General features: G+C 41.5%; 1 protein-coding gene across 5 annotated transcripts; it reads left to right on the top strand.

Annotated features, from left to right (window-relative positions):
* Positions 1–64: 64 nt before the first annotated feature.
* LOC137596309 (SH3 domain-binding glutamic acid-rich protein-like) lies at positions 65–18,261 on the top strand. 5 transcript variants are annotated; one of them, XM_068316700.1, is made up of 16 exons: positions 65–187; positions 490–615; positions 1,951–2,116; positions 2,741–2,808; positions 9,617–9,802; positions 9,903–9,983; positions 10,193–10,282; positions 11,734–11,919; positions 12,749–12,778; positions 12,870–12,890; positions 13,953–13,976; positions 14,363–14,389; positions 15,292–15,315; positions 16,205–16,258; positions 16,559–16,611; positions 17,508–18,261. In XM_068316700.1, exons 2-15 carry the CDS (start codon positions 526–528, stop codon positions 16,574–16,576), a joined length of 1,065 nt encoding a protein of 354 aa, XP_068172801.1. In that variant the 5' UTR covers positions 65–187; positions 490–525; the 3' UTR covers positions 16,577–16,611; positions 17,508–18,261. The 5 variants fall into 5 exon arrangements, with proteins under 5 accessions (XP_068172801.1, XP_068172800.1, XP_068172798.1 ...); XM_068316699.1 differs by lacking the exons at positions 65–187; positions 490–615; positions 1,951–2,116; positions 2,741–2,808 and adding an exon at positions 8,413–8,565 and having other exon boundaries at positions 11,734–11,910; positions 12,752–12,778; XM_068316697.1 differs by lacking the exons at positions 65–187; positions 490–615; positions 1,951–2,116; positions 2,741–2,808 and adding an exon at positions 8,413–8,565 and having other exon boundaries at positions 11,734–11,910.
* The last annotated feature ends 242 nt before the right edge of the window (positions 18,262–18,503 follow it).

Raw genomic sequence — 18,503 nt, 5'->3', positions numbered from 1 at the left:
CTTCAGTGATTGGCTGTGACATGGAGGGTACATATTTTTGAACCATAACACCTTACCTGTGTGGGCAGGAATGAATGCCAATCAGTCACCAAGAACAACATTTATTGTTTAATGACCAGCAGGTCCCAGGGTGGCTGCGAGTAACAGTAGACTGAAAAGTCTATGGCGACCATGAAAATGTTCTGAGGTACAGAAAAAGAACATGTCTACACAAAATGAAGTACAAAAAGCGTGTCTGCTTTGAAGTTCTCCACTTTTTTCCTGTGCTAATTTGTTGAGGTCGACCTTCACATTTGCTGACATTGACAAAGCTTTGACACAACTTGTCTTAATTATCTGCAAAAGCTCCAAAAATCACGCCACATTGAGTCATGTTCTTCTCCGGCGCAAAGGCGACTGTGCTTTAAGTATAAATGTAATTGTCGACGCCGACAAAACCAAAGTGGAGTAATAATTGTGAGTGAACGGTGTTTCCCATCTGCTCCGCAGCTGCAACAACTCGAAGGCTGAGGAGGAGAAACAAACATGGCGACCGGCTATGTGTGGTTCCTTGTGCTGGGGTCTGTTTCGCTCTGCAACCTCATGAAAACGCTGCTGCCGACCATTTCCTCTTTCGTAAGTGTTTTTTATTGGTTAGATATATAACGTGAGTGTCTTTAACGTTTATACTAATGGTGGCGTTTTGTGTTTAATGTTAATTTCTGGAGCTACAGTCGCTACGGTTTGCGATCTTAGCTTACTGTAAACAAAAGTTAATGGCGATGCTACGTAGCTCGCCTGCTAGCTTGGAAAATCGGTGGCTGTTCCTCCAGAGGGTGGGGTTTTCCCCCCCCCCGACATCCTGGCATAGTGGCTGCTGCACGCAGGGAGGAAACATTTCAGTGTTGCACCGCTGTGAACATGTTTGGAGACCATAGTACGTCAAACGATAAGTGTTTACAATTTAGCTTTCCTGCTAAATTTAGCTTTCCAAAATGGGATCTAGAGTCAGTAAAGCATAACATGCCAGATTATGGTCTTACAGAATCACTTCACAATCTACAGTGTATGACTGCATTTCTGCAAACATTAACCCAAGTTAGAACTGGAAAGAAAAAATGCATATACTTCAGTATATGTAGGTTTATAGGCAAACTATTCTATTAATCAGTTGTTTGTTAGACTATTACTAAATGTCTAGTATCATGTAGACTGGAGCACCCTGAGGCAGCTATGGCCTCAAGTGTAAATGTGATGCATATCAAGACGGAAGCATTCCGGCTTGATGTTATTATTCCATTGCTCACAAGCAAAGGAAGGCCTCCAGATACATAAAGTTCCTGGTTTTTTGTGCTGCAGCCACCTTTTGAAATCTCACAAGGGGATTTCTATTGGTTTTAATTTACTGCAGTAGACCATGCCAGGATGACTTCTAAAACTGCAGCTTAATGGCTGATGAGATCATTTTCCTTTTGGAATGTTCAGTGACACCCAAGCCTCAGCTTTTACACAGATGTCAAGATGTTTTCTTCTAGAATTTCCTGATCTAGATGCTGCAGGTTTGCAGTATTTGAGAAAGCAAAGGAGCCCCAGAGCATCATGGCCTCACTGCTAGAAATGTGCTTCTTTTTTAATTCCTCATAGAATTTGGGCCTAACAGGAAACACATCAGTGTATGAAGGTTGGCACAATAGTTTGACATCTGATTTGTAGTAGTACTTCAGCCAAAGGATTATCTTTAGGTTGTTGAATCCTGAGAATTTGAGTCATTACAATTAGATTTCGAGCAAAATTTTTGGGAGGAAAGTAGCATCGAATAACTATAACTGCTTGTTTGGTTATTGCAATCAGTTGATCACCATGATTGTTTTTCTCCTTTGGCCAACAATGGGGGAATAATTTTTCATCCAGCTGCAGGTCAGTTTCACCTGAAGACATTTTGTAATTAATTATCTTTTTCCATCTTTCAAGCTCTCCAAGATGGTGCAGAAAGATGCTGAGCAGGAGAGCGAAATGAGGACCGAAATCCAGGAGATGAAGAAGGAGCAGGCCTCAATTAGCATGATGGATGAGTTTGCTAGATATGCCAGACTGGAGCGCAAAATCAACAAGATGACAGACAAACTGAAAACACATGGTGAGAGACGGAAGTAGTTATTGTGACCATTATAAATAAGATAGATTTTGTGACAGGAAAATTAACTTAATTACAGCATCCAACTGAAAGAGATGCAATTCAGCTCAATTCACAACATTAGGGGAATCTGGTAACAATTTGCAGCATCACTATTAATTATCTAGATACAATATTTTTCTTTGGCAGTTTCAACAAAAACGACCATAAATTTTACAAAGGAAACGTTTTTTACAGAACTGTTCTTATTTGTCCAGCCCTATAATTTTCTCTTTGTGCTCTGTCACTTTTCCTTCAAATGGCACATAGTGTCTTCCACATCTGTTGGTGTATATTACAGAAGATCCATGCAGTCAAAGCACCAACTGCAGGTTGCTTAGAACATTGTTCATTGGGAACAGCTGCTGCCTGTTGCTGTCTTTCCTCGTCACCCCCAGGATTGTCCAGTTATCATCATAATACACGCAACCAGCAGAGCAAAGACTATTATAGACCATGACAGAGTTGGTGTCAAACTGTAGTACCAAGTTATTGAATCTGATTAATGGCTTAAAAAGGCAGGGTTGGGATTTGGTAGCTTCAAAAATCCTTGGATGAAGTCTAAAATGTATTTTCTCACCCCTGCAGTGAAATCAAGAACAGCACAACAAGCCAAAATGAAATGGGTTGTGAACATTGTCTTCTATATATTGCAGGTAGGTTGAAATCACAAAAGAATTGTATTTTTAATGCTATTCATGCACTTCAAATAAAAATAGTTCTAACCTGTAAAAGGCAAGCCTACAAATAAGTGTTACATATTTTTATTTGATAGGCTGCTCTGATGATCTCCTTGATATGGAAGTATTATCCTGATCCGGTGACCGTGGTCCCCAGTAAATGGATCGCCCCAGTGGAACGCCTTGTAGCCTTCCCAACAGGAGTTGCAGGTACTTGAATTATCTTCATATTTTATTTATGAATTGAGTCGTCAATGCTCATTCAGCTGTTGCCTCCCTTCAGGTGGAGTGGGGATCACATGCTGGTTGGTGGTCTGCAACAAAGTAGTTACTCTGGGACTCCATGCCATCCGCTAGACTCCAGCTGAGTTATTTGGACTGCTTTTCTAAATTATGAATATTTTGAGGATTAAAAGTCTTTTTTTTTTTAAATGCTCCTGGTGTTTGAGGCCAACCCAACAGGAGTTGGCCTAAAAATGCTAATTTTGTAAAAATGCTAAGTAATTTGGTGTTGATAGTGTCGTGTTGCAATATGGTCTTATTTTTTTATATTTTGTTCACTTTGACCAAGTTTGACTGTATATTATTTCAAAACATTGATTTTGGAATGTAAAAGTGTCTGTAAGGGGGGAAAATGTCTCCCAGTATCATTAAATGGGACTGGAGCAAAAACATGTGGCGTTTTTTCATGAAGTAAAATTACAATAAAACTAAAACAATGGATACTGGTGGGTCTCGTGTCACTCTTGGGTTTAAAACAGTTATTCAGACCACAATGTGTTCTGTTTCTGTTAGATCTGCCCTATACTTTATAAAATACTATATCATACCATACAATAAACTTATACCGGTATCATATTTTAGAAAATACTGTGTTCTCAGGGCTGCCTTCACCTCTTATTTCCCATTTGGTTAAGCAGGTTCATAAATACAACACTACCTCCGTAGATATCTACTCATCAGTGCAGGTTCTGAATACTTTGAAGGTGTATCCTGTCGGAGGTTCAGGTGTATACATTGGGAATGTAGAATACGGAATGTAGAATACTTTGCTTCCATATTGCTCTGTTCTGACACTTTAAAACACAAAATGATCTGAGTACAAAACTTATTAAACTCCCTCTTAAAAACCCAAGTTTTCCCCCGCAGTTCATGGTATATAACAAGTTTGTTTATCCTGGAAATAATTGTTAGTGGTATCTTTTGTCTTTCTGACGTGTATTTTCAGACAGCAATTTTATTGTGACACACAACAGCTCACCTTCATGCGTCACAGTATCCTCTTGGTGATACTCTTCAAATGTGCCATTTATAGATGTCTCTTCTGAGTTCCTAGTACCAAACATTGCAGTCATTTATAACAGCACTGAAATTATAAACAGAATTTATCCTTCAGATACAAATCTATACTATCTGAATTTCATGAACAACTGCAGAGGTGTGGACACATCTTCAAATGTCCTGTGGAATCAGCATAAATTAAGACCTTAACCTAACCTGGGCAAGTAAAATACTCAACATAATACTTGAATGATATAATGTGTCCAGTAAACTCTCCTGTTCTTACGACCATTCTTCTATTTTCCAACTCCAAAAGATTCCTGGCCTCAGCGTGGACAAGGATGAACTTGTCTGTTTGAGACATCTCACTTTCTAGCCCTGTCTACCAGAAAAGCCTCTCATGCATTCACTCATGCATAACACATCAGATACAGTACAGACAAATTGAGCTTGAGCCCCCTGTTGTGCTTCCACATCTTTTTTGGTAAATCCTTTTAGGAATCTTTGGGAGTAAATATTGTGTCTTTGCAGCTCTATGTCCATCCATTATGGTTTCTACCCGTCAACCCTTTTTTTTTCTTTTCGGATGTTGTTGTTGATGTTGTTGACCTTGTCCAGTTTGTCTATCAGGCCAAGGTTGGAGTTAACGACGCTGTCTTGTACCTCCTCCACTGCATGCTCTCCTACCTGGATGTCGGGGGCTGTGCCATCAGGGTGCTCTTCTTTGACTTTTTGAGTGCCTTCAACACCACTCAGCCAAGGCTCCTGCAGCATAAACTGACCTCCATGGCTGTGGACCCCTATCTTGTGAGCTGGATCACAGACTACCTAACGGACAGGCCCCAGTACATCCGTATGGGGGACTGTTTGTCTTCTACGGTGACCAGCAGCACGGGGGCGCCAAAGGGGACCGTTCTCTCCCCCATTCTCTTCACACCAGACTTCAAGCACAACTCGGATACATGCCACATACAGAAGTACTCTGATGACACTGCGATTGTGGCATGTATCTGGGAGGGTGATGAGGGGGGGTACAGGGCATTGGTGGCTGACTTTGTGGGCTGGTGCCAACAGGACCAGCTCCAGCTCAACATCTCCAAGACGAAGGAGATGGTAATGGATTTCCTGCGGGCACCTCCTTCTCCACAGCCAGTGATCATCGAGGGCAGTGAGGTGGAGGTGGTAGAAAACTATAAGTACCAGGATCTGCAGCTAGACAGCAGACTGGACTGGTCACTCAACTCCAACTGTGTGTACAAGAAGGGGCAGAGCAGGATGTACTTCCTGAGGAGGCTGGCCTCCTTCAACATCTGTCCTGAGCTCCTTCTCATGTTCTATCAGTCCGTAGTCTCCAGTGTGCTGTCATACACCATTGTGTGTTGGGGTGGTGGGGCCAGGAAAAGAGATATGGATCGTCTTAACAGACTCATCCGCAGAGCTGGCTCAGTGGTTGGTCTGAGCCTGGACTCTGTGGATACGCTTCTGGAGAGCAGGACCATGTCCAGGGCTATCATGAACAACACCAGCCACCCCCTACACACCACCTTCTACCAGCTGAGAAGCACCTCCAGCAGCAGACTGCTGTCACACATCACCTCCATAGAGAGACTGAGGTCCTCCCTCGTGCCCCGTGCCATCAGGGGTACAATGACTCTGTCAGGAGGAGCGGGGGGGGGGGGTGTCAGCACATGGTTGAACAGATTTAATTTAATGTTATACTGTTTATATTTTAATTCTATACTGTTTATATTTTAAATTAATTTAAACTGTTTATATTTTAGTTATAGTTTAGTATATAAGTCCTGTTAATCCTGCATGTGTCTGTTAGTGTAGTGTTTGTCTTGTGTTATGTCCTGTGATGTCAGTGTTTCTTTTTGTCCTGGTGTTTTTCCAGTATTTATTCGTTATGTAATGCCTGAGCAGTGGTTATATACAATTTCCGTCGGGATTATTAAAATATCTATCTATCTATCTATCTATCTATCTATCTATCTATCTATCTATCTATCTATCTATCTATCTATCTATCTATCTATCTATCTATCTATCTATCAACACTGATGTTTCATGTAATTAGCCTTGAACAGCATCGACAGTCTGTGTACCTTTTGATAATTCTGTTTTGGATGATCTCAAAAAAATTAATGACAAGTACTTATTTTGTGTTTCATTTAAATATGTTGCATATTCAGTGTAATAAAAAACGATTCCATTATTACCTTTTGTTTTTTATATATTTAAAAAAATGAAAATACAAAAGCGAAACTGGATCACTTTTTGGCTTCTCGATCATATTTTGTTTTCTGGGACCGGAAGTGGTCACCTGGCTTACAAAACAAGAGCGCCAAAATGGGTGGCACAGGGTCCCGGCAGGCTAATTGTGGCTCAGAATAGTCTACAATAAGAAGAACACTGAACCTTCTATCGTAGGAACACCAGTACCAACACGTCACCGAACAATGTCTTCTACACCGGCAGTCCAAAGTTAGCATTAGGTGCTTTTGTTTTGTAGCCAGACGACCACATCCGGTCTCTGGGAACGGAAAAGAACATTAAAACATTCTGTGCTGGAGGGGTTGGTTGTTCTTATTCAAGATAGAAAAAGAAAAAAAAGTTTTGAAATTTCACTCCTCAATTTTGGCCTACAAAAGCACCTTGTATTCCAATTTTGCCTTTTAAACCTAAAAAATAAAACTGGCTTACTAATTATTATTCGTGTTTTAAATATCCATGTCTGAGAGGAAAATCCAAACGGACCATTTCACCAGCACGCTGCTGCTTCCTCATACTCCTCCTCTTCCTCTCCTCCCGGAGCTTTGCAGGGGCCTCGGTTAACCATGGGGCGGACTTCCTCCCTCCTCCACGGGCTGTGATCGTGGCTGAGCAGCTGCAGGTGTTGGAGCTCGTCCTTCATGCTGAGCAGCTCGTTTCCTGTGTGGCTTAGAGCTGCCTTGCTAAATGGTCACAGCAGGAACATATGCCACCATGCATTGTGTGCAGGACTGATGTTGCCAGCTCCCAGAGGATCTGGACAGAATAAGGCCGGTGGTACAAATGTAAGAAAATAACTGCCTGCTGTTATGAATTCTGGGCAATTATGCAATTATCTGGTAATTTGGGGAAATATTAAGGCAAGACTTTCAAATAAATCACGTTTGCTCCTTGGAGAAATGAAGGAGCTAATATATTGAATAAAAGTTTCCAGTAGATGAAAGAATGAGTACCAATATAACAGCCTCGACTCTTTGGAACTGATTGGAATCCGATCAGTGAGCATGACAGACATCTAACGGACAAACTGAACCCAACTCATCTGTGGAAGATTGATTAGTCTTGGAAGTCTTGCAGCGCCGCCGTGTGGCGATAGAGGGAATCTTCAGCTTGGTCCTAGTCCTGATCCATCGGCTGAGGCTGCGGGTCCGACACCTGATTGCAGCTTCCTGATGTAGTTTTAGGAGGCGAACTGATGTCCTTGGCTCGAAACGTGAAAGAGTTGTCCTAAGATTTAATTTTAAAAAAATTCACCTCAGGCATTTTATTTAAAAGGCCTGTCTTAAAACAAGGACACACTCAGAAATTTCATGCGTCACATTTGGAATAATTTCTATTCTTAGTAGATTTTGGGTTGTCAAAAAATATGATTTTCCACCTAAATATATTTAAATATAACCTTTTCCATTTTATAGGTTAAAATTGAAATTGACATTGAGAGATGCACTGACAGGGAAAAAACGATAAGCAATTATTTAGGGCACCAAAACATTCTGGAAAAGGGGGCAGGAAGGTGTTTAGGAACATACCAACATGGATGAGATTTAATTTTTCACACAAGAATTATTTAAATGTGGAAAACTCATCTGCTCTCGGGCAGTCCATGCACGGTATACAATTTTTTTTAATTTAATCTGACTCTGGCAAAAGAGTTTGAAGATGTCTCTCTCATAACGCTGAAGAACTCTAATGAACACTGCTCTTATTTTAGTTGTGGGGCAAATAAACATTTCCAATTTTCTGCTTTTGGACAACAAAGACTTAAAGCCTACACAGCGGTCCTCTACTATTTCTGTCCATATAAGCACGCAGTGGCAGCTGGACGCGACACCAACGGACAGCTGAAGTTGCCAATCAGGTCGTGTGGCGCTGCGACCCTCGGGGACACCCGCCAATCAGCCCACTAATGGAGCCCCAAGACAAAAATAGCCCCTGCCTGTGTGTGTGTGTGTGTGTGTGTGTGTGTGTGTGTGTGTGTGTGTGTGTGTGTGTGTGTGTGTGTGTGTGTGTGTGTGTGTGTGTGTGATCGCGGTGCTATGTCTCCGTCCCGGTTGAGCTCTAATAATAGGGGAGGCTGCCTGCTCCTTTAAGGGCCTACTTGTTGCATAGACGCTACAAAAAACAGATTTTAACAACATGGTTATCAAAGTATTTCTCGCCTCTTCATCCGGATCCACCGCGGTAAGCATTCAACCAGCGACCCTGAGACTGAGAACTTTGTGGATGTGAAGTTAGAACCTGAGCCGAACTTTCAGTCACTGTCAAAAGTGTCGGAATCAAAGTCACCGAATTTTACATTTTGCGCGCTTAATGTCATTGGGAGTGCTTAAGACTCGACCCGCACTGTAGATTCATTTTACAACGGTGTTTCTATGCTGATTTAATATATCCTAAGCCGATGTGATTTAAATGCAGAGATTTCTAGAAGAGGGGGGGTCCCAAAGCCGTCCATGTCACCGACACTTGGACCGCCCCACAAATGTTTGGGAGTGCATTTCCACAAATAAACAACCTCTTTGTGATATTTGTCACCAGATCTAACCTTAACTTGATGTTCCTGTGCGCAAGGTGGATTCTACCTCTGGATCCACTTAAGGCACAGCTATTTAGGCATCCGAACCCCTCCATGAGGGGGCATGGGGGGGCTCAGGGTTACGTCACAGCAAGAAGGACTTGGATTGTCCAGTCTGTTTGTGCGACGTTTGCTTTTCCCACATTTGTGTTTCTTCCACCCAGAGGTTATTCTGGAAAAATGTGCAAAAACTCTGTCAAGTGTGAGGATGATTGGTCTTGCTTCACCTATTTGGTGTTTGTGTCAGAGCAGGAAACATTTTTATTCATTTTTAGTAAAAAAAAAAAAAATCTGAAATATATTCAATTCCCCCTAATCATATAATATTTTCCATTAAAGTAATGGGTAAAAAAACACCAAGACATCCAAGTCACTCTGATTCAACACAAATAAGGAGCGGCATTCTCTGCATGTGATAATGTTTGATAAATAATTTGATAAAGAACATCAACACCTTACCGATAATCAGTTATCAATCGCTAGAAATCTAGTTTACGTCTTTATTCTAAACAACAGAAGACTAAAAACACACCATGTACCAGATTTTAAAATGTAAATCACTTACGACTGTTATCCTAAAATAAATTATCTTATTTCTAGAAGAATATTTATTATTTCTGCACCGCTGTTGTTCAATTTGTCCATATTCCTGCTTCCCAGATCAAGAAGAAGCAGCAAGATGTGGTGGGTTTCTTGGAGGCTCTTAAAGTGGACTACACCCAGCTGGACATCGCCTGCAATGAAGAGAACCGCATGTGGATGAGGCAAAACGTCCCCGTGGACAAGAAGCCCACCAACGGCATCCCCTTGCCCCCCCAAATCTTCAATGAAGACAGCTACTGTGGGGTAACAAGCATTTTTATAGGCAGACTTCCTGTCCGGCTTGTGACCCCGTGTGGATTAAGTGTTGAATTATCACAGACTGTTTTCTTTTCTTTTTTCTCAGGACTACGACACATTCTTTGATGCTAAGGAGGATAACTCGGTGTACGCCTTTCTGGGGCTGCCCCCACCTCCAGGGTCAAAGGTTAGCAGCGTTTTCTGCTTCTTACTCCGGTTAAACCAACACCTAAACAGAATAGTTATGTTTTAGGTATGAGGGAATAATATCTGATTGTTAACAATTGCTGAAATGGACAAACTTGACGTTTATTTCAGGAGAAGCTTTTTGTTTGACAGAATTCAGACGTTTGAACATCTCGTGTCTGTGCTGCCGTCATGATTTCGTCCAAACAGGAAGCAGAGCAGGCCGCCAAGGTGCTCGGTGTAGAAAACGGAACCCCCGCAGAGGAACCTAAAGCAGATGGAAGCGTTGATGACTCAGCAGTAATGCCATCGTTACTTTTCACCCCCCCTTCATCTGTTTTGTTTCGCCTTTCCATCCAGTGTAATCGAACGAATTCCCTTCCGTCCGCCCCTTCCCTTCTGACCTCGCCACATTCTTGGCGTCCTGTCCGGTCGTCACGTCGACTAATGTTTTGTCTGTTTCACCAGTGAGACATTTAAATTCATAACAATATGCTGAGTAATCATCATAACAACATGACTTTGCATCATTTTATTCAGACTGACACCGTCTCCATTGGTTTCAGGGAATTTCTAACATAATCTGGTCCTCGAGGACTTTTCTGCATTCCTCCATTTTTGCAGCGGATTGATGTGTGAAGCTTCAGGTGTGGGATATGAGCAGTCATCCTTCCTGAGTTCATTTCATTATCTTCATCTTCATTTCAGTTGCATGATATTTCCAGTTCAGTTGTGTTTTTGATTTTCCTGTTTAGTGTTTTCTGCTATGAGTGAAGAGAGGAGGGCGATAAAGGACCGGCCTTCATCTGCCTGTTACTGCATCGTAACACAAAACCTATGCAATATTTTTTCACAAAGCCTTATAGGAACATCAGTCATAACAGGAAGTTGAGCTATTTACTATTTTGGAATTTAAATGTTTTTAATATTTTTTTGTTTTTGATATTTAGATATTGAAATATGCCTCATTTGGTGGAATTTCTCTCAGATGTTTTCAACAAAATATATAAAGAAATGTACACTTTTGTCACAAAACTCATCTCGTATGTACCAGGTGCCTTTTGAGAATTTCAAGCATTTAGATTTTTTTGCAATCTTGAAAATTGAAGTTTTTTTTTTAAATGCTATTAGCAGTGGAGTGAGGGCTCTTACCTTCATTCTTGTTTAATATATTTTTATTATATTTTTGGTCTTTTAGTAGCATTTTATGAACCGCAGTCACATTTGTATGCTAAATGTGCTGTTTGTACCCTTGAATTTTTTAATGTTTTAATTTGACTTAATGTGTTTTAATTACCCAAGTGAAACAAGTGCTGGTGGGTGATCATGGGTACCTGTGTGCAGAGAGCTCTGTTTTCTGTCATTGTGCTACGATAAGCTAAGTTAAATGACCGCTGGCTGTGGCTTTACGTCATTGTTCAAACGTGAGACTATTGTTAACCATCTAATCAAACTTAAATCCTCCATAAAATATGTTCCTTTATCAAAATACATTGTCGTTAATTTGTGATGCAACATAATATTTCCATCCAAAGCGCTGTCCAAAGTCTCAGTCATTTAAATATTGATTCCTCTTCATCTTCCCTCCCTCAGTTCATTCTCAGGATTGATTAATACCCAACACAACTGATGATCTGATTGTTTTAGTGCTGGGGAGGTCCCATCTGAAAGGAGTCTGTGTGCAGTTCACCTTTTCACTTCATTATCACTTTCTTTGATGACTAGTTGTTGTTTCCAACTCCCAAAAAAAGGAGGTTCCGGTGGAGGAGCGTAATGGGGATGCGCACGGAGAGGAGGAGCAGGCAGCCGATGAGGAGGAGGAAGGTGAAGGTGAGGGTGGTGAGGATGAAGACGTAGCAGATGAAGAAACGGCGGGAGACGAGGCCCTCGCAGAAGAGGAGGAGGAGGCAGTGGAAGAAACAGATGAGGTCACAGAGGTCGCAGTAACTAACTTGAATCCGCCCTCCCTTAGTTTTGTCTCCCCCTCCATTTCTCGAATGCTTTGGATTGAATGCTTTTTCCTCCAACTTCCCATCATTCCTGTTTTTCCTCCACTCAGCTTCCCCTCTTTCTCTTTAATGTCATCCTTTTCTTCCACTTGAAGGGTTTGCCTCCTTTTTCTTAGTTCCTGTTGTCTCTGTTCTGCATCTTCTCATCCAGTCTCTCTTTGAGTTATTTATTAACCAGAAATGCGAAATTTGTGACATTTAACCTCTTTTCTGTGGGATTTCTGCATCTCCTTTATTGGTTATACCTTTTTAAAAAATTTTTACTTGTTTGTGTCTACTTATTACGTGGATGTCTTGGTGGTCCTCCCTGCACTTCATCGTTCATTATTAACTGTCTCTTTGTCCGGTTCAAGGAGCCCGAGGCTTTGATATAAATATACAGTTGGAAGTAAAATGATTAAACCCTCATTGTTATTGATGTTTTCTAGAAAAAAGTTATTTATCAGATAAGAACAGTTTAAATAGATCGAAACAACTCTGTCGCTCCATTGGATGTTGGAAATCAGGATATGACAGTGCCCAAAAATGAGGCATTGTCATCTTTGGGCATTCCACCAAAGTTTGGTTGCTCGACTTGAATCCCGTAGAAAATCTTTGGGCCATTATCTGTTAAATCGATATTTTTAAACAGTTTTTGTTTCATTTATCCACTTTATTATTAATACGTTTGCAGTTAAACCTGATATACAATGGGTGGAATGATTTTGCATCCATCTGAACTGTATTTGTGTCTCTAACATGATCTGTTCTCTGTTAGCAGGCTAACGCACAGGAGGAAGACGAGCAGGTAGGTTTGTCAAAGATTCATCAGCACACTTGAACAAACATTTAAAGGCCAAAAGTTGAAGTGTTGCTTTTTTCCGTCCTTCCCCCAACAGGAAGAAGCTGATGAAGACAGGGTAAGAAAAGGATCTTGATGCTAAATCGTAAAAGGGGTTATTAATACAATAAAAATATAACAGACCATAGCAACAATAGCAGTTAATGCCTATGTCAGATTGACTGTCACAGATGTGTCATTATCATGGGTTCCAGCCTGTATAAGACATTTTAAATACATGCCTTGAAAGCATGTGAAGTACTTGAAGTGGATCTTCAGTAGGTCTGTCCTTTCAAATCGGTGCTCTGTTCAGCCTTCCCTACTTCACAGCCTCATCTGTCCACAGCGATATGTTTGAATACATTTTTTATAGAATGGGTTGGGTTCTTCCGCTCCGACAGAGAAATTAATTTGCTCTGCAGAAGAGGTTAGGTTTTTGCGCATCCCTTTGTTTTTTGGATTGTCTGTGAATTTCTTTCTGTGAAACTTATTGGGGGTGGACTCCCAAGCCAGAATAGATCTCATTACATTCTATGGTGTATCTGGAAAGGTTTATATTTTTTTTCATGGTAAGTTTTCTGAGGCAATAATATATGGATAGTGATGATGAAATATCAGACATATTTACAGTGTCTGCAGTTTGGTGCAGATCCAAATAAAAATCCCTATCGTCCACATTTTAAATGGCTGACACATACAAATCCAATAACTTTAAATTATGGTTGAAGGGCCTGTGAGCTTGACTTAAGGTTATTTTATCAATGTCTCTGAAAGATTTGTTGAAACATCCAATTTGGTATATTAGATAGGCTTCCTGCCTGTAAATGACTTTCGCTGTCATATGCAACATGGAGGTTTTAGTATTACGTCTCTCACGCTGTGTTCAAGGTCAGTGGGAGTTTTTTTTAAATCCTGCATCCCTTTGACTGTGTGTAAGCAAACGCTTGAGCTGAAGTGTGACTTTTTCCCCAGTCATACACCAGTTTTGATAGCAGTTACACAACAACACATTCCAGCCTGTTTAAAGCACTGGACTCAGATCGATCCGATTCAGCGGTCCTCCTGCTGGTCTTGTTCTTCGTGCCATTTGACCCCTCCTCTGCCCTTTCCTTCTATCCATCTCTTGGTTTGCTCCCCGCAGGAGGAAGAGGATTTGCAGTCAGAGGTAACTGTGCATTTATGATCGACCCTTTACCACGGTTCACCCATGTTGCTGTCAGCGGTGTGGTTTTGGTGGTGTTTGGGGGTGGGGGTGGGGTGCTGTGATTGAGTTGGGTTGGGTCTTGGTCTGCTTTTCCCACTCATCTATATTGATTTGCTCACTTCAAGACTTCACCGTTTCTCTCCATCTTTCCTTTCATCACCACTCACCTTGTTTTTCTCTCCATTCGCTAACATCCTGTTCTTCATTTCTTCCCAGCTGCCTCCTGACAACTTCCACCATCCCCATAGCTTCCATTTTAAACTAGAAGACTTTCCTCAAGTGCATGTCTGTGGTGCTTTTTTGCTCCCCCGTCAGCCTGTTGACCTGCTATCTGTTATTCTTTCTAGGAGGAAGAAGAGCTGCGACAACTTGAGGTAGATTCATGTGATATATATACATACTGTATATACATGTGTATTTTTTTTTACCTACCAGTAGCCTTGTGTTTTTTAATCACACATCATTTTGTCATTGTTATGTTTTCTTTACTACCTCATTCACTACTTGGTGTGAACTTTCATCCATGGAGCGTATTCCTTAGCTCTGAGGTCATACGGACCAATCCCATCCCTGGATGAGAAGCGCTTTGAACATAATAAAGACTCATAGAGTAAAGACTCTGGCGGCCATATCCAGTGGTTTTACTTGTAACCTCAAATATATGTTGTCTCCAACCACTCGCATATACACCGATACAGAGATTAAGTTTCACCCCCAGTGGATTTTGTTAGGAAATTGCAAATCATATAACATCTTGGAGAAGCATTAAAGTCACATTAATTTAATACCGCATTTAATTATGTGCAATGTGTGAGAGTTTTGTACAAGTCAGGACCAGGAACAAAAGAATCCCATCTCACAAAGCATTTCCCTGCTGTGTGAAAAGGGCTCTGCTTGTCTGAGACATTCCAGCCTCTGCCTGATCTCCATCTGCCCTCTGTTGCTTCGCTTTGCCTCCTTTCCGCACTACCTTTCCAAATCTTTTGTCGTTGTCCGACTTTTATTTGCAGGAGCGAGTCAAGTCTCTGCGGTTTGTCATGTCTGGTGTTTTTCACACTTCCTTCTCAGTCCTTCTTCTTTCCTGTTTTCTTCTCTGTGCTGCACGAACTTCCTTTCCACGCCTGCTTGAGTTCTGCTTGACAAACATTTTGCTTATACCTCAGGTGGCTTTAGTGTGGTAACAAAAGGAACAGCACACACATAGTGAATTACCTTTGTCTTTGTCTTGCTGGTGACATTCACACCACTTAACACCACATGATTTCATCTTCCTTAGGATGAAGAGGCTGAAGTACAAGAGGTATACACCTGAATTGTTGATTCTTTGCCCGTGTTTTTGCATGGCGTGGATCACATTGGGATTTTCATGCATGATTGCATACAAGGACTCAACGTACGCGTTAATGCAAACATATCCCAGTTGGCAGCGACGTGTTATGCACAACGTGTGAAGGTCTCTCAGGTTTACTGATGAGCGTCACCTTAGAGTTGATATTTGCCGCTGTGAGTGTTACACAGCCACTCTGGCATTTTCTCCCATCTTTGTTCTGATGCCTTGAGTGCAGGTAGAAAGTTCTGTTCTCGTCCAGTGTGCACATGAGCTTTGCTTGGATATGTTTTCAGTTCACCTGTGTTTTTGCACAGATGAGAGACACTCTGACTTGACAGGGGAGGGGAGAGGGGGCACACAAATATGTCTTTGTCTTCTTTTTTTTAAGAAGTCATGGCTTTTGCTTTTTTTTTTTACCAAGAAACAAAGAGGATGTGACAAGTTTCAAAGAAGATCGAAGAGATGGAGAACTTCTTTTTAATACTGGGAGGAAAAAACACAGAGATAGACGTGTTCCCCTAAATTTGTGTGATAGTTCATGACAGGACTATAGCTCCTACTTACAGGTAATGACATCAATGGCTTTTTTGCACCGGATGAGTAAGGGCAGTTAAAACAACTGCACTACTTAAATATTGCACATGGTGTGTTGTCTTAAGCACCACTCTTTGTTCATAGTTATCAACCTGTAGGTCATTAATTCCATCATTCCCACTGACTTTTCCCAGGTTGCTTCCTCTCCATTTTTAAACCACCCTAATTCCGAACACTAACATGTGACATCCTCCCGCCCGCTTGCCGTTTGGACCGTGGCCTCACACAACACCCGTCTTTGTTTTTCTTTTTTACTGGGTGAAAGGATGAAGAAGAAGAAGAGGAGGAAGAGGAAGAAGAAGACATGGAAGAAACACAGGTAGTATTTGGCAGCAAGTGGCGTCTCGTTCTGAAGGGCGTCTGAATCTTTTCTCCTAATAAGAGGATGCCTCTACTTGGGGATGCAAACTCACACTAACAGAATGTCTTGATGATTCAGAATAAGATTGATTGATTTATTGTATTTGGGAGTCACACATGTCTGAAAAAAGGAAAACATCTAAATGCTTTAGATAAAATAAATAAAATCGCTTAAGTCATATTTTTTTTGGTCTTGTCATTCAACTGCTTCCCTCTCTTGGTTTATCTTATTATAATTCATCATTCTTTATTTTAACAGGAGGAAGAGGCTGAATAGTTAAAGTCTGGCCTGCAACATTGACCGCTACCCAGGTAAAACTGCACTCCACTATGTAGATTCAGTGTCCTCCCTGCGCCACTAGGGGGCAGTAACACATTGAGTGAATTGGTAGCAGGTATTTCCACAACATAAATAAATCTTCACGCTTTTATTATTTGGTATTTGTGTAACAGGATTATTAAAAAAGATTAACCTGCAAGCAGAATAGTGTTTTATTCCATTTACCTGCCTGATCTTGGTCTTAAATCAAAAGCTAACGAATGATAAGAGAAAATTCATCAGCCTCACTGACTCATCTGAGCACAAACAGTGTTTTAGTATTCACTGGAGTGCTGTAGCCTTTACAAATGGGATGCATGAGTCTCACACATCAGCGTTGATAGTCTCTACACCTGCTTGTTGGTGTGGAGCTAGTGTACTGTTGCTATGCCATCTGAGGTGATCGATCAGCGGAAAAGAAATAAAGCAGCCAGCCTATTTGAAGGGGTTTTCCACTGCTTTCTCAATTTCCAAACAGCTTCAGTGAACACTCAAAGAGCCTGAGGGTCAGATGGAGCCATAAGACAAAAACATCCAAAATAAGCCCCCTTTGGGGCAGTGATGATGATACTAATCACAATAACAATCTCAATCTTCAAAGGCCGTCCCTCCTCTTTTGCATGCCAGGCATCCGTGATCCACTGTAGGAACAGCCACAAAGTTGGCTTTGAAGGGATGCCTCCCTCCGCTATCAACTGCCTTCCAACCCCTGCGAGCCCCTGTCACGCCTCGTTAAGAGGAAGCTGCTAAGTGAGCTTCAGATGCGCCTCCGGAGGAGCGGGCGAGCTGGGTGGCACAGGCGCAGCGGCGGTGGCGGTGGATGCCCCCGCCGTCAGAGACAACTGTGGGAATGTGCGACCTTGTTTGATTTTTTTCTTCTGTGTTTCAGCCTGAAGGAGCCTCTTGTTCCATCTCCCCCCGACCCCTGATGCTTGACCCCCCCCCCAACCTCGTCAAACCACCCAGTCACCCACCTCTCCCCACCCTCCCCAGGCCGTACCTGACTCCTCATCGTTTGTGTGCTGAAGGCGCCGTTCAAACTGGATTCTTCTTCTGCATCTGGCCACAGTTCTTTCCCTTTTGACTGCAACGTTGACTTAATTTTTATATTTTGTGACTAGAGACATGCTGGAATGAAACTGTGCAGAGTAGCCTAGTGGTGTCATTTTACTTTAAAGAGTAGCTTTTGTAAAATACAGAACAGATATTTTGTTTGACTCAAACTTATTTCTCATGTTTTACTTTCAGGAATTCTAGTTTCTTAACACAATGAGGCAGCGACCTTTTCGGAAACACATTACCTTGGCATACTTTCACTTTTGGCATTTACTTCAGATTCATAACTCATTCTGCAGTTAGCGCTCTGTCCTTTTATCGCAGCAGAGCCTTGAAGACTCCGTCTATCAACCAACTGTATAAATGCAAACTAAGACTTCTAACGGCCACATGAGAAAAAAAAAAATGCACATATTGCAAGACTGCAAACTACTTCACCACCACTACGATTACTCCTGCCAATACTGCTGTCTAATCAATGCACTTTGTTGAATGAAGAGTGAAACATGTGACTAAGACTTAGATGCAGTGGAAAATGCAATAAAGTAGGCTGTTTAAAAAAACCCTCAGAGGTTTGACTTTGTTATATTTTGAAGCCTTTTGTCCATGTATTTATAGATTAATGATTGTTGTGCGGTCTGAGCTGTATGGTGGGGGGGCAAAACAAGAAAGAAAATGTCCCGAGAGATTCCGGTAATGATGAGACACAACATACTGTATTTTGGAGGCATTTTAGAGCATGATGTGAGAGTTTATCAGTGTCAGGTATTCACAGTACCATTAGAATTAAGGAACTTTGATGATGAAACTTAGTCAAATGACATTAAAT

The sequence above is a fragment of the Antennarius striatus genome, chromosome 6, assembly GCF_040054535.1.
Source record: "Antennarius striatus isolate MH-2024 chromosome 6, ASM4005453v1, whole genome shotgun sequence".
NCBI lineage: Eukaryota > Metazoa > Chordata > Actinopteri > Lophiiformes > Antennariidae > Antennarius > Antennarius striatus.
This window is presented reverse-complemented; position numbering and strand designations above follow the sequence as displayed.